Source organism: Chamaea fasciata, unplaced genomic scaffold (genome assembly GCF_029207755.1).
Source record: "Chamaea fasciata isolate MVZ Bird 193981 ecotype frontalis unplaced genomic scaffold, bChaFas1.0.hap1 SCAF_3, whole genome shotgun sequence".
Lineage (NCBI taxonomy): Eukaryota > Metazoa > Chordata > Aves > Passeriformes > Sylviidae > Chamaea > Chamaea fasciata.
Window position 1 is genome coordinate 27,808,983 of NW_027094088.1, and position 21,391 is coordinate 27,830,373.

Below are 21,391 nucleotides of genomic sequence, written 5' to 3' on the forward strand. Positions count from 1 at the left end.
CAAATTCCTTATCTTCCACACAACAGGCTCGGGAGAAATCTGCCAAGACAGCTTGCACCAAGGCCTCAGGGAACAGGGTTTCACCTCTGAGAAAGGGGTTTTCTGGGGCTTTGCTTGCAAAAATTGAATTCAGCTACTTTCTAAGCACTTGCCGTGAAAAGCTCCTGAAGGGCAAATACTAGATGGTAGTGGTTAGCAGTCCTGCTGTGGCTTAAATCCCATGCCATTCCCACAGAAATCAGTGGTCAAACATCCTCTGACTTCATTGGAAGCAGCTGAGACATGCAAAGGGAAAAAATCTGTAAAGCCCAAAACTTCTGGAGAATTCAAATCAAACAGAAGATTTTGTTTTGTTTTGATTTGATTTGTTTTTGTTTGTTTTGTTTGGATCATCACCAGTTACAAAGACTTATTCTCAAGCAGGGAAGTAGTAATAAGATTGTAGACTAGAATGTCCAGGGAATGTCTTGGAGCAAGCCAGTGCAGCAGCAATGTCTATTACCTTACCTGGTATGGGAACCAGTAGATGTACAAGTCCACTCTGTCCGTCACTGTCGCCACCTGTGTTTATGCAGGGACAGGGTCTATGTTGTGGATGGGACTAGAACTGGGAAACAGTAGTTGGATAAGCATTACCAGTCAAGAGCTTTTCTTTAAGGCCGCTTCTAGTGGTATTAAATTGTTTGGGGATTCACAGCTTCTAATGTTAATGACAAAATTGTGCTGTCATTAATACTGCATTTTGAGGAAGGTTGGGGCAGTGCAGTAACAACTTGTGAAGACCTTCTACAAATATGAGGAGTCTTTTTTTTGGCTGACTGACACCCTGTCTGTGAATTTTTGTGCTGTGAGAACATATAATGAGTTTGCCTATGGGAAAATGTACTGGTATTTTTATTTCTAACACATCTCTTCTATGCATGGTTCTTTGTTCTGCAGCTTGTTCGTGTCTGTCAATAGCAGACATTGGCACAAGGGAGAATTTCTGCAATATTCTGTTGTCATGCAAGCAGTCTACATCTGTACACAGGAGTAAATTTCCTAAACAATTGCATAGTGCTGTAAATGTTGATAAGAGGGTTTATCTGGTAAAAGGCCTTTTGGGAAATCTGGCTCTTTGCTTTAGAAAGGTGCACTCTTTTCAGTGGTGCCCAGTGACAGGATGAGGCAATGAGCATAAATTGAAGCCCTGGGAACTCCATCACAAGGAACTTTTTTCCTGTGGAAAAAAGGTGTCTGAATGGTGGTCCTGAGAAATTTGTCCCAGCTGACCCTGCTGGAGCAGGGAGACTGGGTAAGACATCTTGAGAGGTTCCTTTCAGCTGCTGAGATCAGTACTGCAGCATTTTCTTAGGAACTGGCTACCTGGCTGGCCCAGCCTTATATCAAAAGGAGCAGCAGGAGTCAGGAGTATGTATTGCTATATCTAGACTGTGAACCACTTCCTGGTGCTTTCCCTTTCCTCAACTTCACAAGGTGTGTGGTGTGTGTCTCTTGGCTTTTGACCATGTGAAAGTTTTCAGTGTGTGGCTTTTGGGGCCAGGAAGTTGGATCTTCCTTCAAAAGGATTCCTGGTAGTACACATTGGTTCTGAGTTTCCTCTTTAATCCCTCTTGCAGATGACAACTTAATCTTTTTCTAAAATGAGATATTTTGCCTGGTTATTTCACGTTTTCTGTCTCTTCCTCTCCTTTTTTTCCCTCTACCATTTGATCAGAACTCATTTATCTGCTTCTGAATCAAAGGTGGGTCATGGCTCACCCAACTGCTGCCCTGCTCCAAGAGTTGTTTGGTTTGCCTCCTAAAGAAAACCTGCCATCTTAAAGAAAACTTGTCAGATCTTTATTGTTAATTTGAAAGTAGTTTGCCAAGAAAAAAAAACCAAAACTTCGTAAGTGTGGGAAAGAAGCACTGTTTCTTAAGAAAGACAGACCCATAAATTTCCTTCAGTGAGGTTAAGGCAATGTTTAATTATTTTATCTTCTCTTCAACCTTTGCCTTCCCTCCCCCAACCCCATTTCTTCCATGTATTTATTAGAGATTGGCCTCTACTACCTGGTAAAAGAATGTGGATGTGTAAATTTTAATACCTTTCAGATATGGACAAAATAAAATGTTTGGGTTTTTAATGTCCTGTTAATGGAAAAACATGGATTGAAGTGCTGGAGCCTTGTGAGATGGGGCTCTGTGGGGGATGTAATACTGTAAAGAACCCTGAGCTTTGTTACATCTAACTCAGCCTTTGAGGACTCCAAGATGCTCCAGCAACACTGCTGAGCTTGTTTCCAAATTCTCAAGTTTCAATTTCACCATTTTTTGGAGCTTATGAGCTAAAGCAGTTAGTCACCTTAAGAGCCTTGTACAGATCCCATCCCCACTTGGGAGTATTTGGGAAACTACACTGATGAAGGAAGGTGGAACACAGCCAAGCAGGAGAGGATTCAGTAGAGAGGGATGTACATACACATCATTATTCTTTTCTGCACGGGATAAATTTTATTTTCTTTAAGGAGTGTTGAGATGCAGGTGGTATGGAAAGGGAAAAAAGAGTCCTGGACCTTTGAGATGGGCTTGTTTAAAGAAAATTTTAGCACTCTGACCCTAGTGGAGTTGTGCATCCAAAATGCTGGAGGAGAGCCATAAAACAAATGGGCATAAAATAAACTTGCTGAACATATTTTCATACTTACATCTCAGGCTACTTTTGGTGTGTTTATCAAAATATTGTGGGATTTTAGGTCTGCCTGATGGTGGGAACGAGAACAAGTGAGAGAAATATATATTTATATATATAGACTATAATAAAGCTTTAAGTCTTTAAATCTCCTTCCTGAGGTACTTCCTTGGTTAGAAGAAGATAGGAAAGAAGTGTTGCAAAAAAAACCTATCCTCTCAATGTTCTAATAAAACTAGAGGAGGGGAATTTCTTCTGTCTGAATATTTTCAAGCTGGAATGCAAACTCTTTTGCTTCATCTAGAGGGGACAGAGAACTTGAACTAAGGTAGAATATTTTGCTACAGTGATAGTCAGTGAAGTTTGACAGAGGGGACAGGAGTCTGGACTGAGGCTGACTGGTTATTTCCAGCTAGCAAAGGATGATTTCCATGGAAGTTGTGTATTTTACTCTTTTAGAACTGCATTGGAGGTGATGTATGTTTGGTTTTGAAAGCCTGGACACATTTACTGTGAAGAAATATCTTGTACTGAAAAGTAGGGATATGTTACCAAAAGAGTGAAAGAAGCTTTTGACTCATTTCACTAGTTGAAGTATATGTTCTACTACCCAAAAGTGCTATCCATTTTTAACATGGTTATTCATGAGTTACTTGTGAGACCTCAACTGACCAGCAGAATAGGAGGACATTGTTCTACTATTCACCAATAGTTTGACAGTGCCTTGGGATAGGAATGCCTGGGTAGTGTTTGTGGATGGCTGATGCTAAACATCTGATGTGGTTGTTGAGCAGCTTCTGAGTGTTAGTGTGCTGGCATTATCTTACTTCCACAGGGTTGTCTGAGAAGTGACAGGCAGCTGAGATCCAAAGCTTTGGCTAGTGAAGACAACCTACAAATAGAAGAAAGAAAATAATATAAAATGTTTCTTTGAAGCCAGCTAAGAGGTGTGCAGAACAGTGACATATCCCAACAACTCTTTCCATCATGGGGATGGGGGAAAGTCTGCTTCTCCTATGTGTCTTGTGTTAATTATCCCCTCCAGGGCCAGTGCTGCTTACCTACTGCTGCTCTATGATAACATAGGGAACCACGTCTAGATCTTTGCTGGCAGTGGTGATGGGAGTGCAGAATGGAGGGAGCTGAGGGCTGTTGCAGAGCAGTCCCTGATGCTCAGTTGTGCACTCTGGAACTGGTTGGTAGGGGTGCAGCAGCTCTGCTCAGAGCCAAGAGAGAGAAAACCTTTGACTTTGTGCACAGCTCTAGAGCAACTTCTGCTTAGTGATGTCAGAAGCTGTGACAATTCTGCTCTCAATCTCTTTCTAATTTGAAGCAAACTGGTTGAGCTGTTACACAGATGGAAAAGTATTCCTGGATAAGGAAAATTTAAGGGAAAACATGGAAACATAAAACTACTACTTACATACAGAATACATTGCTTTTCTGAATCTGTAGTCAGAAGACTTTCAGGGTTAGGACTAAGGTTAAAAACTGGCCAAATTTACTGATGTGTGTATATGACTTGGAATAAGTACATTCCCCAGGAGTCAGGAAAGGATGATTTAGATGCTCTGGATGCTTTTGATTGACTTTACTAAATTCAGCTCAAAAGGGCTTTGGAAGAAATAAAATATTTTGGGAGGCTTAAAAAAAAAATCTCGGGTGCCCATCTGGCACAATTTCAATAGGGGCTGTTTCACCAGAAATTAACAGAGTCTGAGGTCTGCTTGGAAGAGTCGATCTCTTGTTCTATGAGGTTATGTGTTTCCTTCAGAATTAATAGGAGTCTGTTACACCCATGAAGAGGAAACGATGTAGGGAGTGTATGTTGCTCACTCATCTGGGGAATGAAAGGCTCTTCTAAAGTCTCTGTAACCTAATTTGAATAGTATGTTCACCCTGAAATTACTGCCTTGATAAGATGAACAGATTTTTGAGTATGCCTTCCAAAGTCCCCTGAAGAGAAGGATAAAATACTTCTCTGTTTTAGTTTTTTTCTTTTACTTTTTCTTTCTTTTTCTGCTGACTTTGCCTACATAAATATGATTTTTGGGGGATTCCCTAGCAAAAAAAATGTCTGAAATACTTTGCTTTACACAATATAAACCCCTTAGTATCTGATAAGAAAGAGATTTCCTCCAGAGTAACCTCAGCCTAAATATTTGAAGAACTAAGTACAAAGACATGAATTTATTTTCTTGACTGAACTATTGGCTTGTTGATCTGTTGGCATTACCTCCACACCAAAGTCCGTCCACAGCATGAGATTTGCTATAGTACACCCACAGAGCACAGCATCCTTCCAGCTAGAAAGCTGATCTTTCCTCTTGCCTTTTGCTTTATTTCTCGTGATAAGTGGTTTTCTCTCTCTTTAGTTATTTAGTAACTCAAGCTCAGATTTTGGTCCTCAGAGTCACTCCCTCCAACTTAAGAGAAATGCTTTCTTTGGTCTGGAGTGGTTGGTTCGAAGGTGCAGAGAGAGCTCATTTCCAAGATACTCTAAGTGTTGGTTTCTCTCTATCAAATGAACAAGACATAACTCCTTCTCTAGGTGAATGCAGTCACACCATTAAAGTTAGGGTTTAGGGTTTTGTTTTGTTTTCACTTGAGCATCCTCTTTCACACAGAGTTTTCTTTGGTGCTATGAAAATCACTCCCTTAAAGGGCACTTCTACTATGAACAGCTTTTAGGGACATGGATGACTTGGTGGTCACATGCTGGGATCTGATGATTGCGAAGTCACTGTGTCATCACAATATTGCAATTTAAGTGGAGGTGAACTCTAACCATAGGAGTATTCTGGTAGATACAGGAAATGTTCCAAAATATTGATGTGGATATGAAATGTGCTGTGGGAATTAAGAAGAGTTAATGCTGCTATTGGTAGGCCCTGTAGGAGATGAATTGTTTCCTTATCATGCATGACCTCCAAAAAATGTAGAAAATTTTTGCCTGTGTTTGAGATCTCAGCATGAACAGGAGAGTGTAAGACCTTGTGGACTTGCTCCTGTCTAAAGAAATGGGGTTTTTTTCATTTTGTTTTGTTTTTGTTTTTGTGGGGTTTTTTTGGGTTTTTTTGTTGTTTTTCTTTTTCTTGCAAACAAAACAACGTTCTTTAAAATTACTTCCCACACCAACTCCCCTCTCTAGACATGCATTTCTTAATTTGTTTGATTCTGGGGTTATCCCAATGGAGCTTTTTATGATTAATAGCTGATGACACTGTCAACCCAGCAGTAAGAACATTTTGTGGGCAGTAGCCATGCTCCTTACAGGCTGCGTTTCACTGTTGTTAGGGTATGGACAGAACAAGCACTAGGGAAGAGTTCACCCAGAAGAGTATCCCATTGGTATGGACTCTGCGTTTGCTTTATACATCTGCTAGTTTATCTTTTCAGGGATTTGGAGATAGAAACACTTTTCTGTACAATTTTATCTGTTTTAAGCATTCACTACTGTAGTGTGATAGGCCCTTTGCTTGTAACATGAATGACTGGGAGAAGGGGAGGAAATAAGACATGAGGATTCCATAGTATTAGTGCCATTTTAATCTCAAATTTACTGGTACAACAGCCAATAGTTAAAATTTAGTGATAGGCTGTCAGCTTCTGTGCAAATTGTTGGGTTACGAATAAAGTTTTTATTTTTGGATTTGCCACCCAGACAAAATACATAGTTGGTCTTGATTTTTCAGAGCTTCTGACATTTTGCAGTTCCCTCTTATTATGCTGGCAAAGGTTTTATGAAAATTGAGATTTCTTTCTTGTTCAAATGGGTTTCTGGGCAGGAAAAGGGACAAATGCTGCTGCTTCTTGTTACTGGAAAGACATTGGTACTTGTTGGCTGTGGCTCTTCTTCAATTAGTAGAAAATGGGGATAACAGCAATTTCAGCCTTTCTTGCAGTGGGACATATTCTTGCATATGACCAGGGCAGCAGAGCCAAGACCTCAACTTGTACAAGGCAATATATGACTGCTTACTGTGTTTATTTGCATGTATTCCATCCACAAATTTAAGATATAAAATAAACAAAAATTACTGATATAAGTAAGTTTTAAATAAATACTTTCCAAGGGGTGAGACAAAAAAACCTGCAGCAGATGATGATTTGATAAAACACTGTACAAGCTATCGAATGAGTCAGTGCTGTACAAAACTAGAGACAACAAGCAGTGATATTGGTACATGTTCTGCAAAGACATAGATCACTGGACATAATATTTGCAGCCCTCAGGGGATGAACATGTTCCTTCTCTGGTAGAGAGTAGGTTTCTCTTCTGTTTGTATACAATGGGCCTTCTTTATGAATCATGTCTGAGGACTATGAATCCAAATGAAGTGGTGGTTTTGAAGCAGGGTTGGTTGTTTTGTTGAATTTTTAGAGATTTTTTTTCCAGTTGTGTGCAGCTGTGGTGGGGAGCTGAGGGAATTTTATACTGCAATCTGTTTTTCTATGGAGTGTGCTCCAAGCTTTGTCAACAAGCTACAAGTAGGTTGGGCTCAGAAGCTGAAAGAACTTGCTGTATTTTCAGGCAGGCTGTTGACTTGCTGTAGACACTTAAAAGTCCGGAGATGACTACCCAAACATTTGCTGCAGCTTCTCAGCAGTTTTCTTTGGGTATCTGAGCATACATTTAAAAATGACCTGTCCTTGTGAAAGGACAGTGTGTTAGAGGTCAGTTACAGTTCTAGGAAGTCTTCCCTAGATACACTTCAGAACTTAAACTTTTCTTAATCATGAACCTTAAAGGGCCTTGATGTGCACATGACCTCTTGCCATGAGAGTCTGGGTGACTAGAATGAGCTTTTGGCAGTTCAAGGATGGAAGGAGGGAGGCTTAACAGTTGGCACAGCCACTACACTCTCATGTACCAAATGCTTTAGACCACATGGATAGGCATTGCTTTGTAGATAAGAACCTCACATTTGTGCATTATAAGGGAGGTTTTGTCCCTCCTGTCCCTCCTTTTACTGCACTCTTTTCCACATAATGCTCTCGGCCAGAGCACCCACTGACCATGTAAGGAACGTGGCTGGTTTTTAGGTAGCACTTTCTTCTCAGACCCTCGTAGCTGATCACTACCTGTGTCACTCAGAGCATCAGTTCTGTAGAATTTGACTGAAATGTAAAGGAAGCCTTGTTCACTTAATTGCAATGAAACACTTGGCAATCCGAAAACCTAAAGCAGTATGTCACGCCTCTGAAACCAGCCTTCAGTGTTGGTGTAAAGTCTCCTCCTGAAAATATTGCAGCAGCCAGAAAATATATTTTATCTGGATGTCACTTAAAAATACACACCGAAAACAACCCAAAATCTTTGGGCAAAACTCTTTCCAAATGTCCATTCTTCATGAAGACACGTTAGGTTAAAAGTTCAGCAGTTTCACCAAGCTTCTGGCTTGGAGATCAAACCTACTTGCGTAATGTTGAGGTTTCAGGGCATTGAACCCAGAGTATCCCTGGTCAGAATGTTGAAGAAAAATAAAAATGCTGGAATAAAATGCTCCACATGACCTTTTCTTAACTTCATTTTCTACAGGGAATTTATTTTTGGTGCCAGATTGACAACTCTGCAATTTGAGTAGTTTAAAAAGTAGGTATATAGAATCAATGACATTTTGACCTTGTCTGTGTCTTGACCTATGAGACCCATCTCCAAGCTGGAGTGAGCATAAAAACCCTGAGGCCTCTTCCCTTTGTGAATGCATCTAGTAGCTGTTTCTTCCATTAGTGGATCACTAAAGAAGGCTTTTAACCATTATCCACATCGGTGGCTTTTCTGTCTATGGAACTGAACTGGAAGCCACTATCTTTATTATGTATGGGTTTTCAGGGGCCCATAGAAGCTAGAAGTGCTTTAGCTAGGGCACGAAGCAGGAAAGTGGCAGCTCTGCAGCCTGGAACCTGGCTTTCCCAGGTGGCATGGATGAACACTAGTTTTGAAGAGATTCAGTGCCATCCACAAAAAACAGGTAAAAGTACAAATGGCCTCTGTGTTGAGTTTTTCCCCAGTTGTACCCATTTGCTGTAAAGACTGAATTGCTTTTTCCAGTGTGTGATGTTTAGGAAAAATTTACCAGTGCAGGTAATTGATTTACCTGTCAATAATGAAGACAGCACTTGTGTACGCCTACCTCTGTAATTATTTTCCAGTGGTTATAATCAAGGCATATTTCTAGTGAAGTTGAATCTTAATGTCCCATAGTGGCCCTGATCAGAGTGTTAGAATGGAAATAATTTTTTATATGACATCGGACAACAGATGGAATTTTATTCTACTAATTGTCTGAAAAAGAAAACAGCATTTCACATGGAAATAAGAAGTTTGGGGGGATATAATTGGACCTTTGCCATCTGTTTGTTTTTCTTGGAGCACCCTGGCAGTTCTTACAGAGTATTTCTCTCTCAGTAGAGGCACTCTAATGCCCTCAGCTGCTTATTTTGTCTGGAAAATTCAAGCACCCAGGATAATGATGACAACAGCGGCAACATTTTGACTCCCAAATCCCTTGGCAAAATAGTTACATCATGTCTGGAAATAACTGGGCAATGACAGAATGGAAAAATTACAATGACTCAAACAAGACAGGGACGCTGTTAGTAATGGGGTTTTGTGTGTTCATTCTTCTGAGCATGGCAGTGATTAATGCTACTGGGAAACTCTGGATTGACTTCCTTTGTAACTAAACCCCACTCTTCCCAATAGAAGTATTGTAGAGATTTTAAGTTCCTAGATCAAGCTTTAGTACTAATCTGAAGTGCTGATGTACTTTGCTAGTAGTATTCCTGATCTTACGGAACAGAGGATAGAGTGGGACACCTTGTTCTACAGATCCACAATCCTTGGCTTCTTTCCTTAGGTGATCAAAAATGTTGCTCTGGGTTATGGATGTTTCGTCCTTGGGGACCTGGTCTTATTGGATGGAACTGAAAGACATTACTGATTAGAGTCAATGTCATACCGTGACTTTAAAGGTATTTCATACCATAAGACCTGTAAAAGGCCTTATGGTATGAAATGAAAAAGGCCTTTACTATTTTCCTGTAGAGGAAAATAGTAATTTTCTACATTGAAGCTGAAAAAGTGATGTGCTGGTTCTGGTTGTCTCTGTGTGTGTGTGTGTGTGTGTCTGCTTAACTGATGTCACCATGACCTATTTAATCTTCAGTCTATGATTTCTTATATTGAATAAAAGCTTCATCTTGCACTCCAACTTCCACAGCACTTTTTTCTGTGAAATTGCATCACTGCATTGTACCAATCACCAAAAGAAAGTAAAGAAAATTGAGAGTCAAACTTGGGATCTGCTGTCTAGGTCTGTAGCTTCTGGAAAAGCAAGTTCAGACCCACTCTGTTGAGTAGCACAGACACAAACTGGGATTATAGCCTTGTCCTGAATTCATGGCCCAAGAATTACAGTATAATTTTGTCAAGTCTTAAAAAGAATATTTTTAGATCTGAATTATTTCAAACGTAAAATCTGGGAATTGTAGAGAGAGTTTGAAAATACTTGCTGCTTCATGGTCTCTAGGGCTTGTGGGATTTTTTCCTTATGTTTTCTTTTATGCAGTGTATTTCCCATTGGCTCTTACAGCCACAGCAGTTTGATGACAGGGACATTATAAACCAACCCATGTAGCGAAGCTAATGCTGTGGTAGGGGAAATCACTGCATAAATTCCATTATTTCATAAAGGATAAATCTATCCATGCTGGATTTGTGACCACTGCTAAATGCTGTCTCTAAAGCAGCATCGTTACTGGGGGGTGAACCTGTTGTGTCCTGGCCAGATTCCAGCCAGGTGATTGCCTTTCTGCTGGCCTACTGCTTTTATTTCTGTTTGTATGGTACCACAGTCTATTTGACACTGTATAATAACTGGTTTAAACAGATGAATAAAACCCTATACTGGAGAAGCTACAACCTCAGTGTCACAGCTAGGACAATAAAATAAAATACAGCCAAAATAAAACATACATTAATTGTGATGCAGTCTTTGCAGCTTGTGTCTCTTTAGAAGTATTTTTCTCTTCAATATCTTCTTTAACAAAATGGTTTTATAGTGTGAACATAGGAAGCGGCTACAGGAAGCCATTTCAATTTTAACAGTTATCATGAAAAAAATGAGGATATTGCAATGAAACAGAAAAAGTAGAGAATTAAACTAAAACTAGTAGGAAAGAAAGAAAGGGAGAACTAAGACTAGAAAGGAGCAGCTTTTTTTCTTAATAGAATGGAATGGGTAATCTTTGATGAGGTATATGAATACAAAAACTGTGGTTCAGACAAAAAAAATTATCTTGGTAAGAATGACTTTCTGATTGAGAAGGAAGTGGAGGGTATGTGTAAATATTGCTGAAACTGCAGTGCTGCAACACCAGAGAACTTGGAAGTCATATGGGGTGGGATAAGGAGAGAAGGACAGGACTCCACACTAGTTCATGCAAACCAGAAAGGTTGATCATATTTTTAGGCAGTATGCAATCCTGTTCATTCCACCACCATGGTGGTTTAATTGCTGGCAAGCATGCCTCAGGGAGGAATTGATAAATTAGGATGCAAATATGTGGTAGAATCAGACACTGAGGAAATGAAGGACATACTTATCCTGGATAAAAAGTTAGGCTGTGAATTTTACTTGTTTTATTTGCAGATTAAGCTGTGGTGGTCATATCACTATTCAGAAATGTTAAAGATGCGTAGATTTACTTGTATATAAACGAGATGCAAGAATGTAATTAAGACTCAGCATCTGGTGTCTAGGAGGACAGATTAGTTTTTATCGTGTACATTTCTGCGTGAAGTCATAGTTATAGGAAACTATGACATAGTTATAGTACCTTTGCAAAAATAAAGTAACTTCTTATCAGGTAAAAGAGGGAATGTATTCTTTGGTCAGCTCAGTTAAGCATAGAAAATTATTAATCTGTACTTCATTGAAAGGTGGGGAAAAAGGTGTAAAGAAATACTTAGTCATTACTAGCCAGATTCATGACACTGACTTTAACTGTTTTGTAGCTCTCTTTGCTTTGTATTTTGAATCTTGACAGTTCTTTTAAAATGGTTTTCCTTTGAATATAATTTGGATAGATTAATGATTAGGAGGAACACAAGGAACCTGCAGGTATATTTTTTTCTGTTTTCTTTTGTTTGGTTATTGGTTTTCTTTGTTTATTTTTCTGTAGAGTTATTTTTTTCCCTCATTTTTAGGTGAATTGCAAATTAATATTTCAGAAGAGGAGTTTCTTACAGTTCTTTAGCTTTCTTTTTTTTTTTTTTTTTTGTTAGTGTGTGTTAGAAGTTGGTATCAGGTGAGACGCAGTGGATTTGTGGGTATTAACAGACTAACATTAGTGGTCATTAGTCACCCAGCATATCCTGAGCATTCTTAAAGTATCAAAGAGATTTTTGACAGACACGTTGCAGTAAGTATGTTCATGGATATAGTTACACCTGACACCCTTCAAATAGTCCTTGCCTTTTATCTTACCTCAGGACTTATTTCTGAGGCCAATAAATGAATAAAAATGAAATAAATATTGATATATATGTATAATAGGAGAAAATCCTTAGGTCTGTGGAATGCTTTGAAATTATCAACCATCTCAGTTTTAACGGGAAGGTCTGTAAAACAAACCAGAAGTGAGTCTCTGTCTTGCAAAGTCCTTATAAACACCAAGAGATCTGCACTCTTGTTTCAATGTGTTGGGGGAAGGAAAATCTGTGAACTGGCTTTAAAATGCACAGCATTATTTGAGCTGCCCTCTCTCCTGCGGTGGAAACTGTTAACTGTGGTCCATGGTTGATTGGGATTGAGTAGCCATTGTTGCACAGGACCCTGCTCATTTTCAGATCACATCCAATGATCTGTTGATTTGTTTTGGGTCTGATGCCTTCCTGTCCAACATAGCAGGCAGGTGTCCATGGATCTTCAGGAAACTTCCCTGAAAAACAAGGTTTTAACTTTGTGCATTTAAAGTGGTTGGGGTTTTTTTGTTGCTGTTTTGTGCGCTGGTGACCAGGAGGCTCCTTAGTAAGGTGACAAATACAAACCAAAAGAGTTGGGTTATTATTACACATGCAACAAATGGATTGTTTGTCTGCTGCCTTTCCCCATCCCCCATGCTGCAATTGCCATATAGTGCATGTGACATCTGTCACATTGCATGCGACATACATGGAAAATTCCCATGGTAATTAAATTGTGCCACGAAGCTCATCATTTCACCATCTGTGTACTGAAGAAGCAACATGGTCCAGGGAACTGAGCATAGAATCAATACGAAGCTCTTTCCCTTTATCCAGTGTCTATATTCAGGCAGTTTTGAGTATGGTGCTTATTTTTTCCATTTCATCATCAATAAATGGTGATTTAAGGAGCTATTTTAATACCAATTCTCATGGTTTATTACTTAATAGTTGAATAATACAGAGTTTTAACTTGGATTTGGGGGTTGTGGGTGAGTTGGTTTGTGTTCTAAACAAGTCTGAATTCAGATTTCTTTCTACATCAGTGATCACACATTACATGTATATGTTTTATCCTGCCACAGGCAAAGATAGATAAATTACAGGGAAATGGAAATTACTAGCTTTAATTCCTTTCCTGTTAGCATAAGCTCGTGTGGGCAGTGATTCTTTATCATACACTTAGTCCCATGCTCCCCGCTCAGGCGAGAACTATGGCTACATCCACTGGCATTGTGTGTCTGTTGATGAGCACCAGAGGTAAAGCTCTGAATGTGTATACCATTAATGCTTTCCTATGTTGTGAACTGTCTTTGCATGACTGTGTGTGTTTAGTTACCCGTTGAGTTCTCTTTCTTCCCTTTTTCCAAAGGTGGTGATACAGAAGTAATTTTCTCTATTTTAGTTACACTTATGCTCTGGCTGTTAAGTGTGTTGAAGGACAGAGCAGTAAGATATACAATAATCAGCTCTCTTGCACAGGAGAGCTGCTGACAGAGCAGTTGTTTCAGTTGTCTTACAGTTAGTGGAAAGTTGCTTATTTAGTGTATGTTGGCATGAAAATTACAATCTCTGAGATGAGAATGAAGAGAAGAGTGAGACTTATGAAGTGATTTAGAAAGGAATTGAAAGAGGATCCTCGTGTACAGTTAGCATAGATCTGATCCCATGTGGCTAAAACTTCTGATAAGGGTTGGAAAAATTGCATTAGCTAAATTATGTTTGGTCACTGGGCCAAGTGGTTTAGAAATGAACACGTACGCCCTGTCAGAGGAAGAGGACGTTGTTATAATTAGACCTTGGGCAAAGTTCCAGGCTGTGACTCCTGACCTGAGCTGAACCACAGATGGGGCTGGGAAGCAGGAGAGGGATTGCCATGAGGAGTGGGTATGTGGTTAGCTGTTGAAATGACAGCGACTTGTTTGTGTTGTGCAAAGAAGTAGAACTCAGAAGAGCTGTGGGAGGGAGTTATGTGTAATAGTGGGATTCTCTCCAGAAGATTTCCTATTGATTCACACTGGGGGTATATATATAGAAATACATAATTCCATGTTTCATTTTTAGTTGCCTAAAGTTGAGAGGCAATAGAACTTTTATTAGAAGAAAACCCCCTACCTTTTGTTATTTTCATAAATTTTAATGTCAGCTTTGCTATCAATTACTGCTCTGAAAAATGAAAGTTGCTCTTTTCTTCATTTTCTTTCCCATGTCCCACCCTCATTATTTGGAAGCACATATTTCCCAGATTTGATTCTTGACAAAGGAAAGGCAAAAGAGAGAGAAAAGAAAGTAAAATTTTATTGACTTGGAGGTAATTTAAAAATGTTTATTTTATTGATCACCAACAAAAATCAAAAAGTTTTAATTAGTTATTAAATAGCATAAACAGTGTAATTTACAGAATTCTGAAGGATATCTGCTTAACTGTCAGGCTTAATCTGTATAGAGGCAGTGCTCCAACTTAGAAATTTCCATTCCATTCCACCTGTGCTGGATTCCTCTGTAGCAGTCCTAAATTGTTCTTATTTTGAAAGCTTCTAGATAACTTACCTATCCATGCAATTACAATGTGGAAGCAATACAGAAGTGTTATTTTACCCCTCTATGTTAGTATGAATTTCATGCCTGCTGCCTATAGGTGGACCTGGAAAATACCAGTGTTATGAGTTGTGCAATGGAATGATGCTTTCTAAAAGCAAGCTTACTGTTCATGTGAGCTCTGCACACTTTTGCAGGGGAGTAAAAGTAGCCTTGAGTTTCACAAGTGTGGATCCCAATAAACTGCAGGTTCTGCAAAGAAAATCACAGTAACAAACATTGGCTTGTGTATTTCTCAGCATTATGGATGAAGAAGGCCTGAAGACTGAAAACCTCTTAGATGAACCTGCTTAAGATGAAAGACAAGTAATGAAATTCCAGGGCAGGACAACCTGTGGTAGCCAGACCGGGGCTGTACTTACCCTGTAGAAAATGTTGAGCTTCACATCCATTCACACAGTGCTCATTTCCTGGTACTTTTGGCAAAGTTTATACCAGAGTCTTGACCTGAGCTCATAAAGGAGGATATTACTGTCCTATCACTCCAATGGCTCAGCCAGTTTTTCCAAGGAGGATTCATTGTCCATGCCCCAGAGAATGCTGGTCCTTTGGTTGCTGGGGAAGCCTTTAGACAGTGGGCCAGAGCTTGGTTACAACTGAACTGATGCAAATGTAGTTGTATTGCATGTAAATCAGATTTGTCTCATTGAAATGAGTTCTTTCCAAAAGAGAGTTTTGTCAAACTAATTGGTTTTAATCTCAGTCATGAGCAGATTGCCGTAAAGGGCATTGCACTTGGAATAATAATACTTGAGAGGATGGTCTGTAGTGTACAAGTTTAATTTCTGAGGTTCCATTGTGAAATCTTTTAGCAGCTGAATCTTTTAAGTGTCCACTATTGAGAGGAAACAGAAATTGCCATGCTCATCATTGTGATAGATTTGGGAGCATTTTGGTTTTCCTGACTGAAGCTGTGTCAAAGACCAGTTCAGTTTTAAGTTGACCTTTGGCATCTCCTAGCGAGAACCTGATGTTTTTATGAATGGGCTTTTGAAGCCAGCAGCATCCTGCCCTAGTGAATCCTGCTGGGACTTACCACCCCTTGCAGAGCTGGCATGGAGAGCAAAGCAAAGTGGGTATGCCAGAAGACAGTACTTTTTACCAGCCTGCTTTCCTTTCAGCTGCATGAGAGTTGCAGCTGATGCCCCTCCAATCCATAAGAGAATGTGCTAGATAAATTAATCCCAGCACAGAGTAGGGCAGGTGATTCCTGCCAAGCACATGGTGCCATAAGGATAGAGGTTTGGGTGGTGTGGGCATCTTTTTGGTTGCTGTTTGTTACTTAGGTTTTTCTTAAGTGAGCGTACCAGTTTCTGCACAAAACGTCCCTGGAGAGCTGGCTGTGCTCTCTATGTGAAATCCCACTATGCAACTGCGGTCCTGAAGGTGCTTTTCTCCTTGCTACTTTTCCAAGCTACTCAGTCTCTATGAAAGCTCAAAGCAGCCTTGTTCTGGCAAGCAAACAGACCTAAGCATTGTAGGGCAGGTTAGGGCAGCAGCTGCTCTGATGACAAAGCTCAGCTGTGTTGTTGCTGATACAGCACCCAGCATCCTGTGGTTTGGTTCACCTGCCACCCCCCTCCTGCTCCCCTGCCCTGTGCCCAGGGAGACCAGCTTCACAACAAGCTTTAATTATTTACTCTCTAAGGATATGGCTTGCTCTGCAGATTAGGTGAAAAAGTGAAGTCCTTAAAAATATAACACAAATAAGCCCCTGAGCTGTCAAACAACAAGTCCCTTAAAAGGGCAAAATATGTGGCTCTCTGCACTGCACAGATCCCTCCTTTCAAACTGCTGGCAGGAGACTTCCTGTTTGGATGGGCTGCTCACAAACGGTGTTGTGTGGTGGTGAAATCAGTCACTTCCCAGCTTCTCCTTCAGGCCTCCTTCTGCCTCCCTTTATACTCCTGATACCAAAGCTCCTCAAGGCAGGGTCCTGTCAAGATGGCATCTGGCAGCTCAAATGTAAATCTGAAGGCATGCATTAGTACTGTGCTGTTTCTTTCCTGAGCATATAAAGCAGCCAAAGCTGCTTACATGTGTTTGAAAATGGGATGGACAAAATGGTCCTACAGTGATAGTCCTGGCTGTGAAGGAGTAAGTGAATGGTGGTTTGGCTCTGCAGTGGTGGAAGATTGGTGGTGGTGGAAGATCTGCTCCATTGTTCATTTTATTTTGGTCAAATGGGATACCTTTGGAAGTTTCTTCCATGTGTTCCGGGTAAATTCTCCCATACATGCTTTTTTCCTTCTGATAGTTTCTTTCCTTTATTGTGGTAGTGACAGAAAGGCCAATACCAGCATTCTGTGGTAGCATTGAGCCTTGGCTGCTGAGCATTGCTGATAAATATACCTGCTGGGGAATTCCACACTGAGTTTGTTAAACCTTTTCAGAAAAACTGGGAGAAGCAATTCTACACTGCCATGGAAGAACACTTGAATACCATACAAAGGTCTACCTACCTTATCTAACTTGAGTGTTTATTTTGCTCTTTTGGGTATCAGATCCTTCTGTCCTCTTCCATCTGTTACTTCAGTGACAGCCATTGTAACTACACAGAGCTGCACAGATTCAACAGTCTTTTTTATCACCTAATGTCTGTTGGTTTTTTGTTTTTATTTTTTCCTACAGAACATGATCAGAAGATAGCACCATACACCATGATCATGGCCCCCCGGAAGAGGAATCGTCATGCGTTGGGGTTTCTTTGTTGTTTTGGAGGTAGCGACCTCCCTGAAATCAACCTCAAGGACAATAATCCCCTCCAATTCCTTGAGTTTTCTGTCCCAATCCCACCAGCAGAAGAGCTCAATGCCAGATTTGCCGAACTCGTGGTAAGTTTCTAATGACAGATTGATACATTTATGAGTTCATCCACTCTTCCCCTTAAATGAGTAAGAGGACTTAAGGGATTTATTAGAGAGCTGCTATTGAAGCTTTTAAAAAAAACTTTGTCATTCTTTCATGACTAGTTACTTGGTAGGAGAAAGGTGGCAAGCAACAGGATGGATAATTGTGGCACTGGGTATAAGTACAACAAAATATTTAGATGTGATTATATATTCTCATAGCACTATGTAGGATTGAGCATATTGGAAAGACCCTCTCAAGTTCTCTAGAGAGAGCTTACAGTCCATTTCTTGTTTAAAAGTTTGGGATAAAATCTGCTATATAATGTGATGCAGTGGAAAATCTTAGGGTTTGCAGATCTATAAAATGAGGACTATTGGGTTTTGTTGATGACTAGCATTCTGCTGGTGAGGTGTATGAATCAGGTGACCATGCTAATTATGTTTCATCACACAGCTGCCTTTGAACCATGGAATGGTGCTGTTGCAGCAACAGCCATAAACAGGAAGAGAAGGAATTATTTCAGATTAACTTTGTTGTTTGCTTTTGTGGTAAATGTTGCAGACTCCAGGAGCCAGACACTTGCTTTTCATGCCTGGCATCAAATGACTTCACTGTCTTTGTCTTCTTGTTCAGCCTGAATGCAAAACACAAGCAGAGGTCATAGGACTGGATTGTTTTGCAAACTGTGTTGTAAAGGTGATGCCCATTTGATGCAGCTGATTAGGTTTCTTATTACCATTCTGAGATTGGAGCTTATGTAAAGGGAGATATCTGTAAGTCTGTATATGCCTAAGGAGTGCAGCTGAGGTGAGGAATGGAACAGAAAATACTGGATCTCAGCACTAGAGGTATTGCCAGTAGTCTTTCTACTTTACACTTATAACATTAGCCAAATAAATTCTTGTCCATGACCATTGCTTTGAAATGCTATAGCAATGAAAAGAATCATATAATTTGCATATGCAATTGGAGGTTAGTATATAGGCAACTGTAGTATATCATATCAAATACAGGGACAGCTGTAGTTTGCCAGATCAGTGGTCTGACAACCTAGCCTGGGCTTCAGGTTCAAGATGGGGTCCAAAGCAGATGGCTAGAGAAAAATATAATGTGTTAGAGACTGTAAGGTGTGGCCATATCCTGGTCTTTTCCAGGATACCCTCCAACCCTCTAGCAGTTTTCAGCTCAAGGACTTCCTCAGTCAAAAGTTGCGTTCTGTGTACATAGTCAATTGGTATGGATTTCTTTTCCTTTAACTTTACACTTCCCCAGTACCCATTAGCATTTTTAGCATTCTGTGGCAAGGGCATAGAAAGGAGTCAATAGGATTTGTGGCTGTTTCAGGAAGAATAATGTGTCCAGCGGAAGAGTCTACTTACTTTGAACTAATTTGTAAATGGATGCTAATTTCCTCTTATGGAAACACTTCACAAAATTCTGGTCTATATTTAGGTTTTTTTATGTGAGACTACTTGAGTTCCTCTTAGAAAATGCAGCTGTCTGACTAGAGAATTCCACATGGTGACAGGTATCTCCCTAGAGTAGGAGTGTAACCTGTAATCTGCTCTGCTGACAATTTATTTCTGGACGCTGCTTGACTGTTGATTTTCACATGCAAAGCTCGAACTGCTGTATCAAAGTTCATCTCTCTCCAGTACCAATATCCATTGAAGCATTCAATCTAGCCTTCCTGGAGACGTCACCCACAGATGTGCTTTGCTCCTGAACTTGGCTTGCTGAACCTTGAACTTGTTTACCTTCAGGTCATAGTGAAAGACCTGCTTGAGTTGCTGCTGGGCTTTTGCTTACTGAGAAGGGTATCAGTTTTATGAGGAGTTTGAGAGTTTGTGGTAGTATTAATGATGCTTTTAACTTCTAGTTTTATGTCTGGCAAATACTGGTGTTCCGTGTGCTTGCTTGTGGCAAAACAGCTCACAGCTGCCTTATGGAAGTCTATTAAAAAGTATAATTTATAATGTTTCTGGTGCAAAATTTAATGACAAGTATATGTGATGATCTGTAAAAATTTTTGGCCCCAGTAGTTTGAGAGTTGTTGGTTTATGCTATAACTTATTAAATGTGCTGACAGCTTGTAACTGGCATATGCATTTCAAACAAATGAAGCCATTGATATGAAAACAGATCATATTCAGTTCTTACATTTAATGATAGCACCCCAGCCATCATTGCATGAGAAGTTAGCTGGGAGAGAAAAGTGCTATTTTTCAGCAGGGTAATGGTGTACATCACACATTTTTATAAAGCAGCCAGATAGGATGGCAGTGCATGTCCATAGGAGTTCCTGATTAGACAGGTAACATGAGAGCAGTTAAGGGCTTTATGTGCAAGAGAACCTGGGCTGGAAACTGGACTGGCAAAATACAGACTTTGCCTAGAAGGGCTAGTTTGTCCACAGGTCTGGATTAATGCATGTTCTATGAGACACTAAAATAAAACAGGCTACGTCTGTATTGACAGCTCAGATGAGATTTTAATTGGATTAGAAAGATTCAGTCTGTAAATGCACCAGTGTAAATCAGTGACCTGGAAGTGCCTGAGAGAGCTCTGTGCTGTGTGTGAGCTCCCTGCTGCTTATCCGTTAGGGTCTAGTCTGGGTGCACTTGTACTATATAAAAATCAGATTTGAGCGTAAAGCCTTTTGACCCAAATCCCCAAGTGAAATGATGACACCAACATCATCTGAGATCTGTAGTAAGAAGAGCATTTGTGTTAGCCCCCTGAAACAGGCCCAGGGGGTATAGCATCATCTTGCCATCTGCTCTGCAAAGGGTATAATGAAACATTGGTGTGGTTGAATGAATTTTTAAAAGCCTTATTTTTTCCCTTGTTGTAGTTAAAATCTGGGGCATTTTCCCAGGGAGGAGTTAACAACAAGAAAAGCTGAGCATATCTGTGCTGGAGAAGTCTCCCTTGTGGTGGATTTTCCAATCCAATAAATATTCAATATGTTTCCACCTCCCTTTCTGAGAAAAACTGGCATTTTGAGGACCAGGAACATGTCTTCTTCTGCTGTTGTTGTACTACTTAAACTAGTACCATGAAAAGCGAATTTGGAAATGTCCATTTTTTCAAGGGAAAGAAATTAGGAATGTGTTTGGATTCTTTATTTGTGATGAGCTCACATGACCCATTCCAAGGTTTCAAACTTGCTTCTGTAGTCTCCAGACTCAGGCAGACACACCTGTGTGTACACTGCTCTGTTTGGGAGATGTACCCAGACCATCCAGCTGTGTAATGGCAGCTGCCTGACTGGACTCTGAGCAAGGCAGTGACTGTGATATGTTAAGCTGATACTGATTTCAGCTGAAACACCTGCTCTCATTGCCACTCAACCAGAAAAACATTTCTAGGATGAATCCTAGGCTTATGTGTTACTTGAAGCTGGATGCTCTGTTTATGCCTTGTCTGATCAATTAGAAAATGAAAAGAGAAAATAGTTCCTCCTGATAGGTCCTAAATTCTATCTTGATTTATTCCATTGGGAACATGTGCAGAGAGTAGGTCTGAATGAAGACGGTGGCTTATGGTGATTTTGAATGATTTGGTTTGGGTTAAGACAGGAGGTGATGTACCAGCTCTCAGGCCATCTGCTGGCAGTGACTGCCTTGGGATTAATGCAGTGGTAACTGTACAGGTAAGTCCTTATTGAAGTCTAGATGCACAAAATAAAAAGCAAACAAAAATATTTGGGACCAAAAGTTTCGCCCTCCAAAGGCTGCTTTTGTGAAAGAGGACAGAACAGCTGGCTTTAGCATATTCCCTTCAATGAACAA

General features: G+C 40.1%; 1 protein-coding gene across 6 annotated transcripts in view; it reads left to right on the forward strand.

Moving 5' to 3' along the window:
* DAAM2 (dishevelled associated activator of morphogenesis 2) overlaps positions 1 to 21,391 on the forward strand; it is a 197,934-nt gene that overhangs the window by 64,919 nt on the left and 111,624 nt on the right. For all 6 annotated transcript variants that reach the window (XM_066178440.1, XM_066178438.1, XM_066178443.1 and 3 more), the window contains one exon: positions 17,376 to 17,578. In XM_066178440.1, the coding sequence (XP_066034537.1) occupies positions 17,405 to 17,578 (174 nt within the window). In that variant the 5' untranslated portion in view covers positions 17,376 to 17,404. The remainder of the gene's footprint in view (positions 1 to 17,375; positions 17,579 to 21,391) is intronic.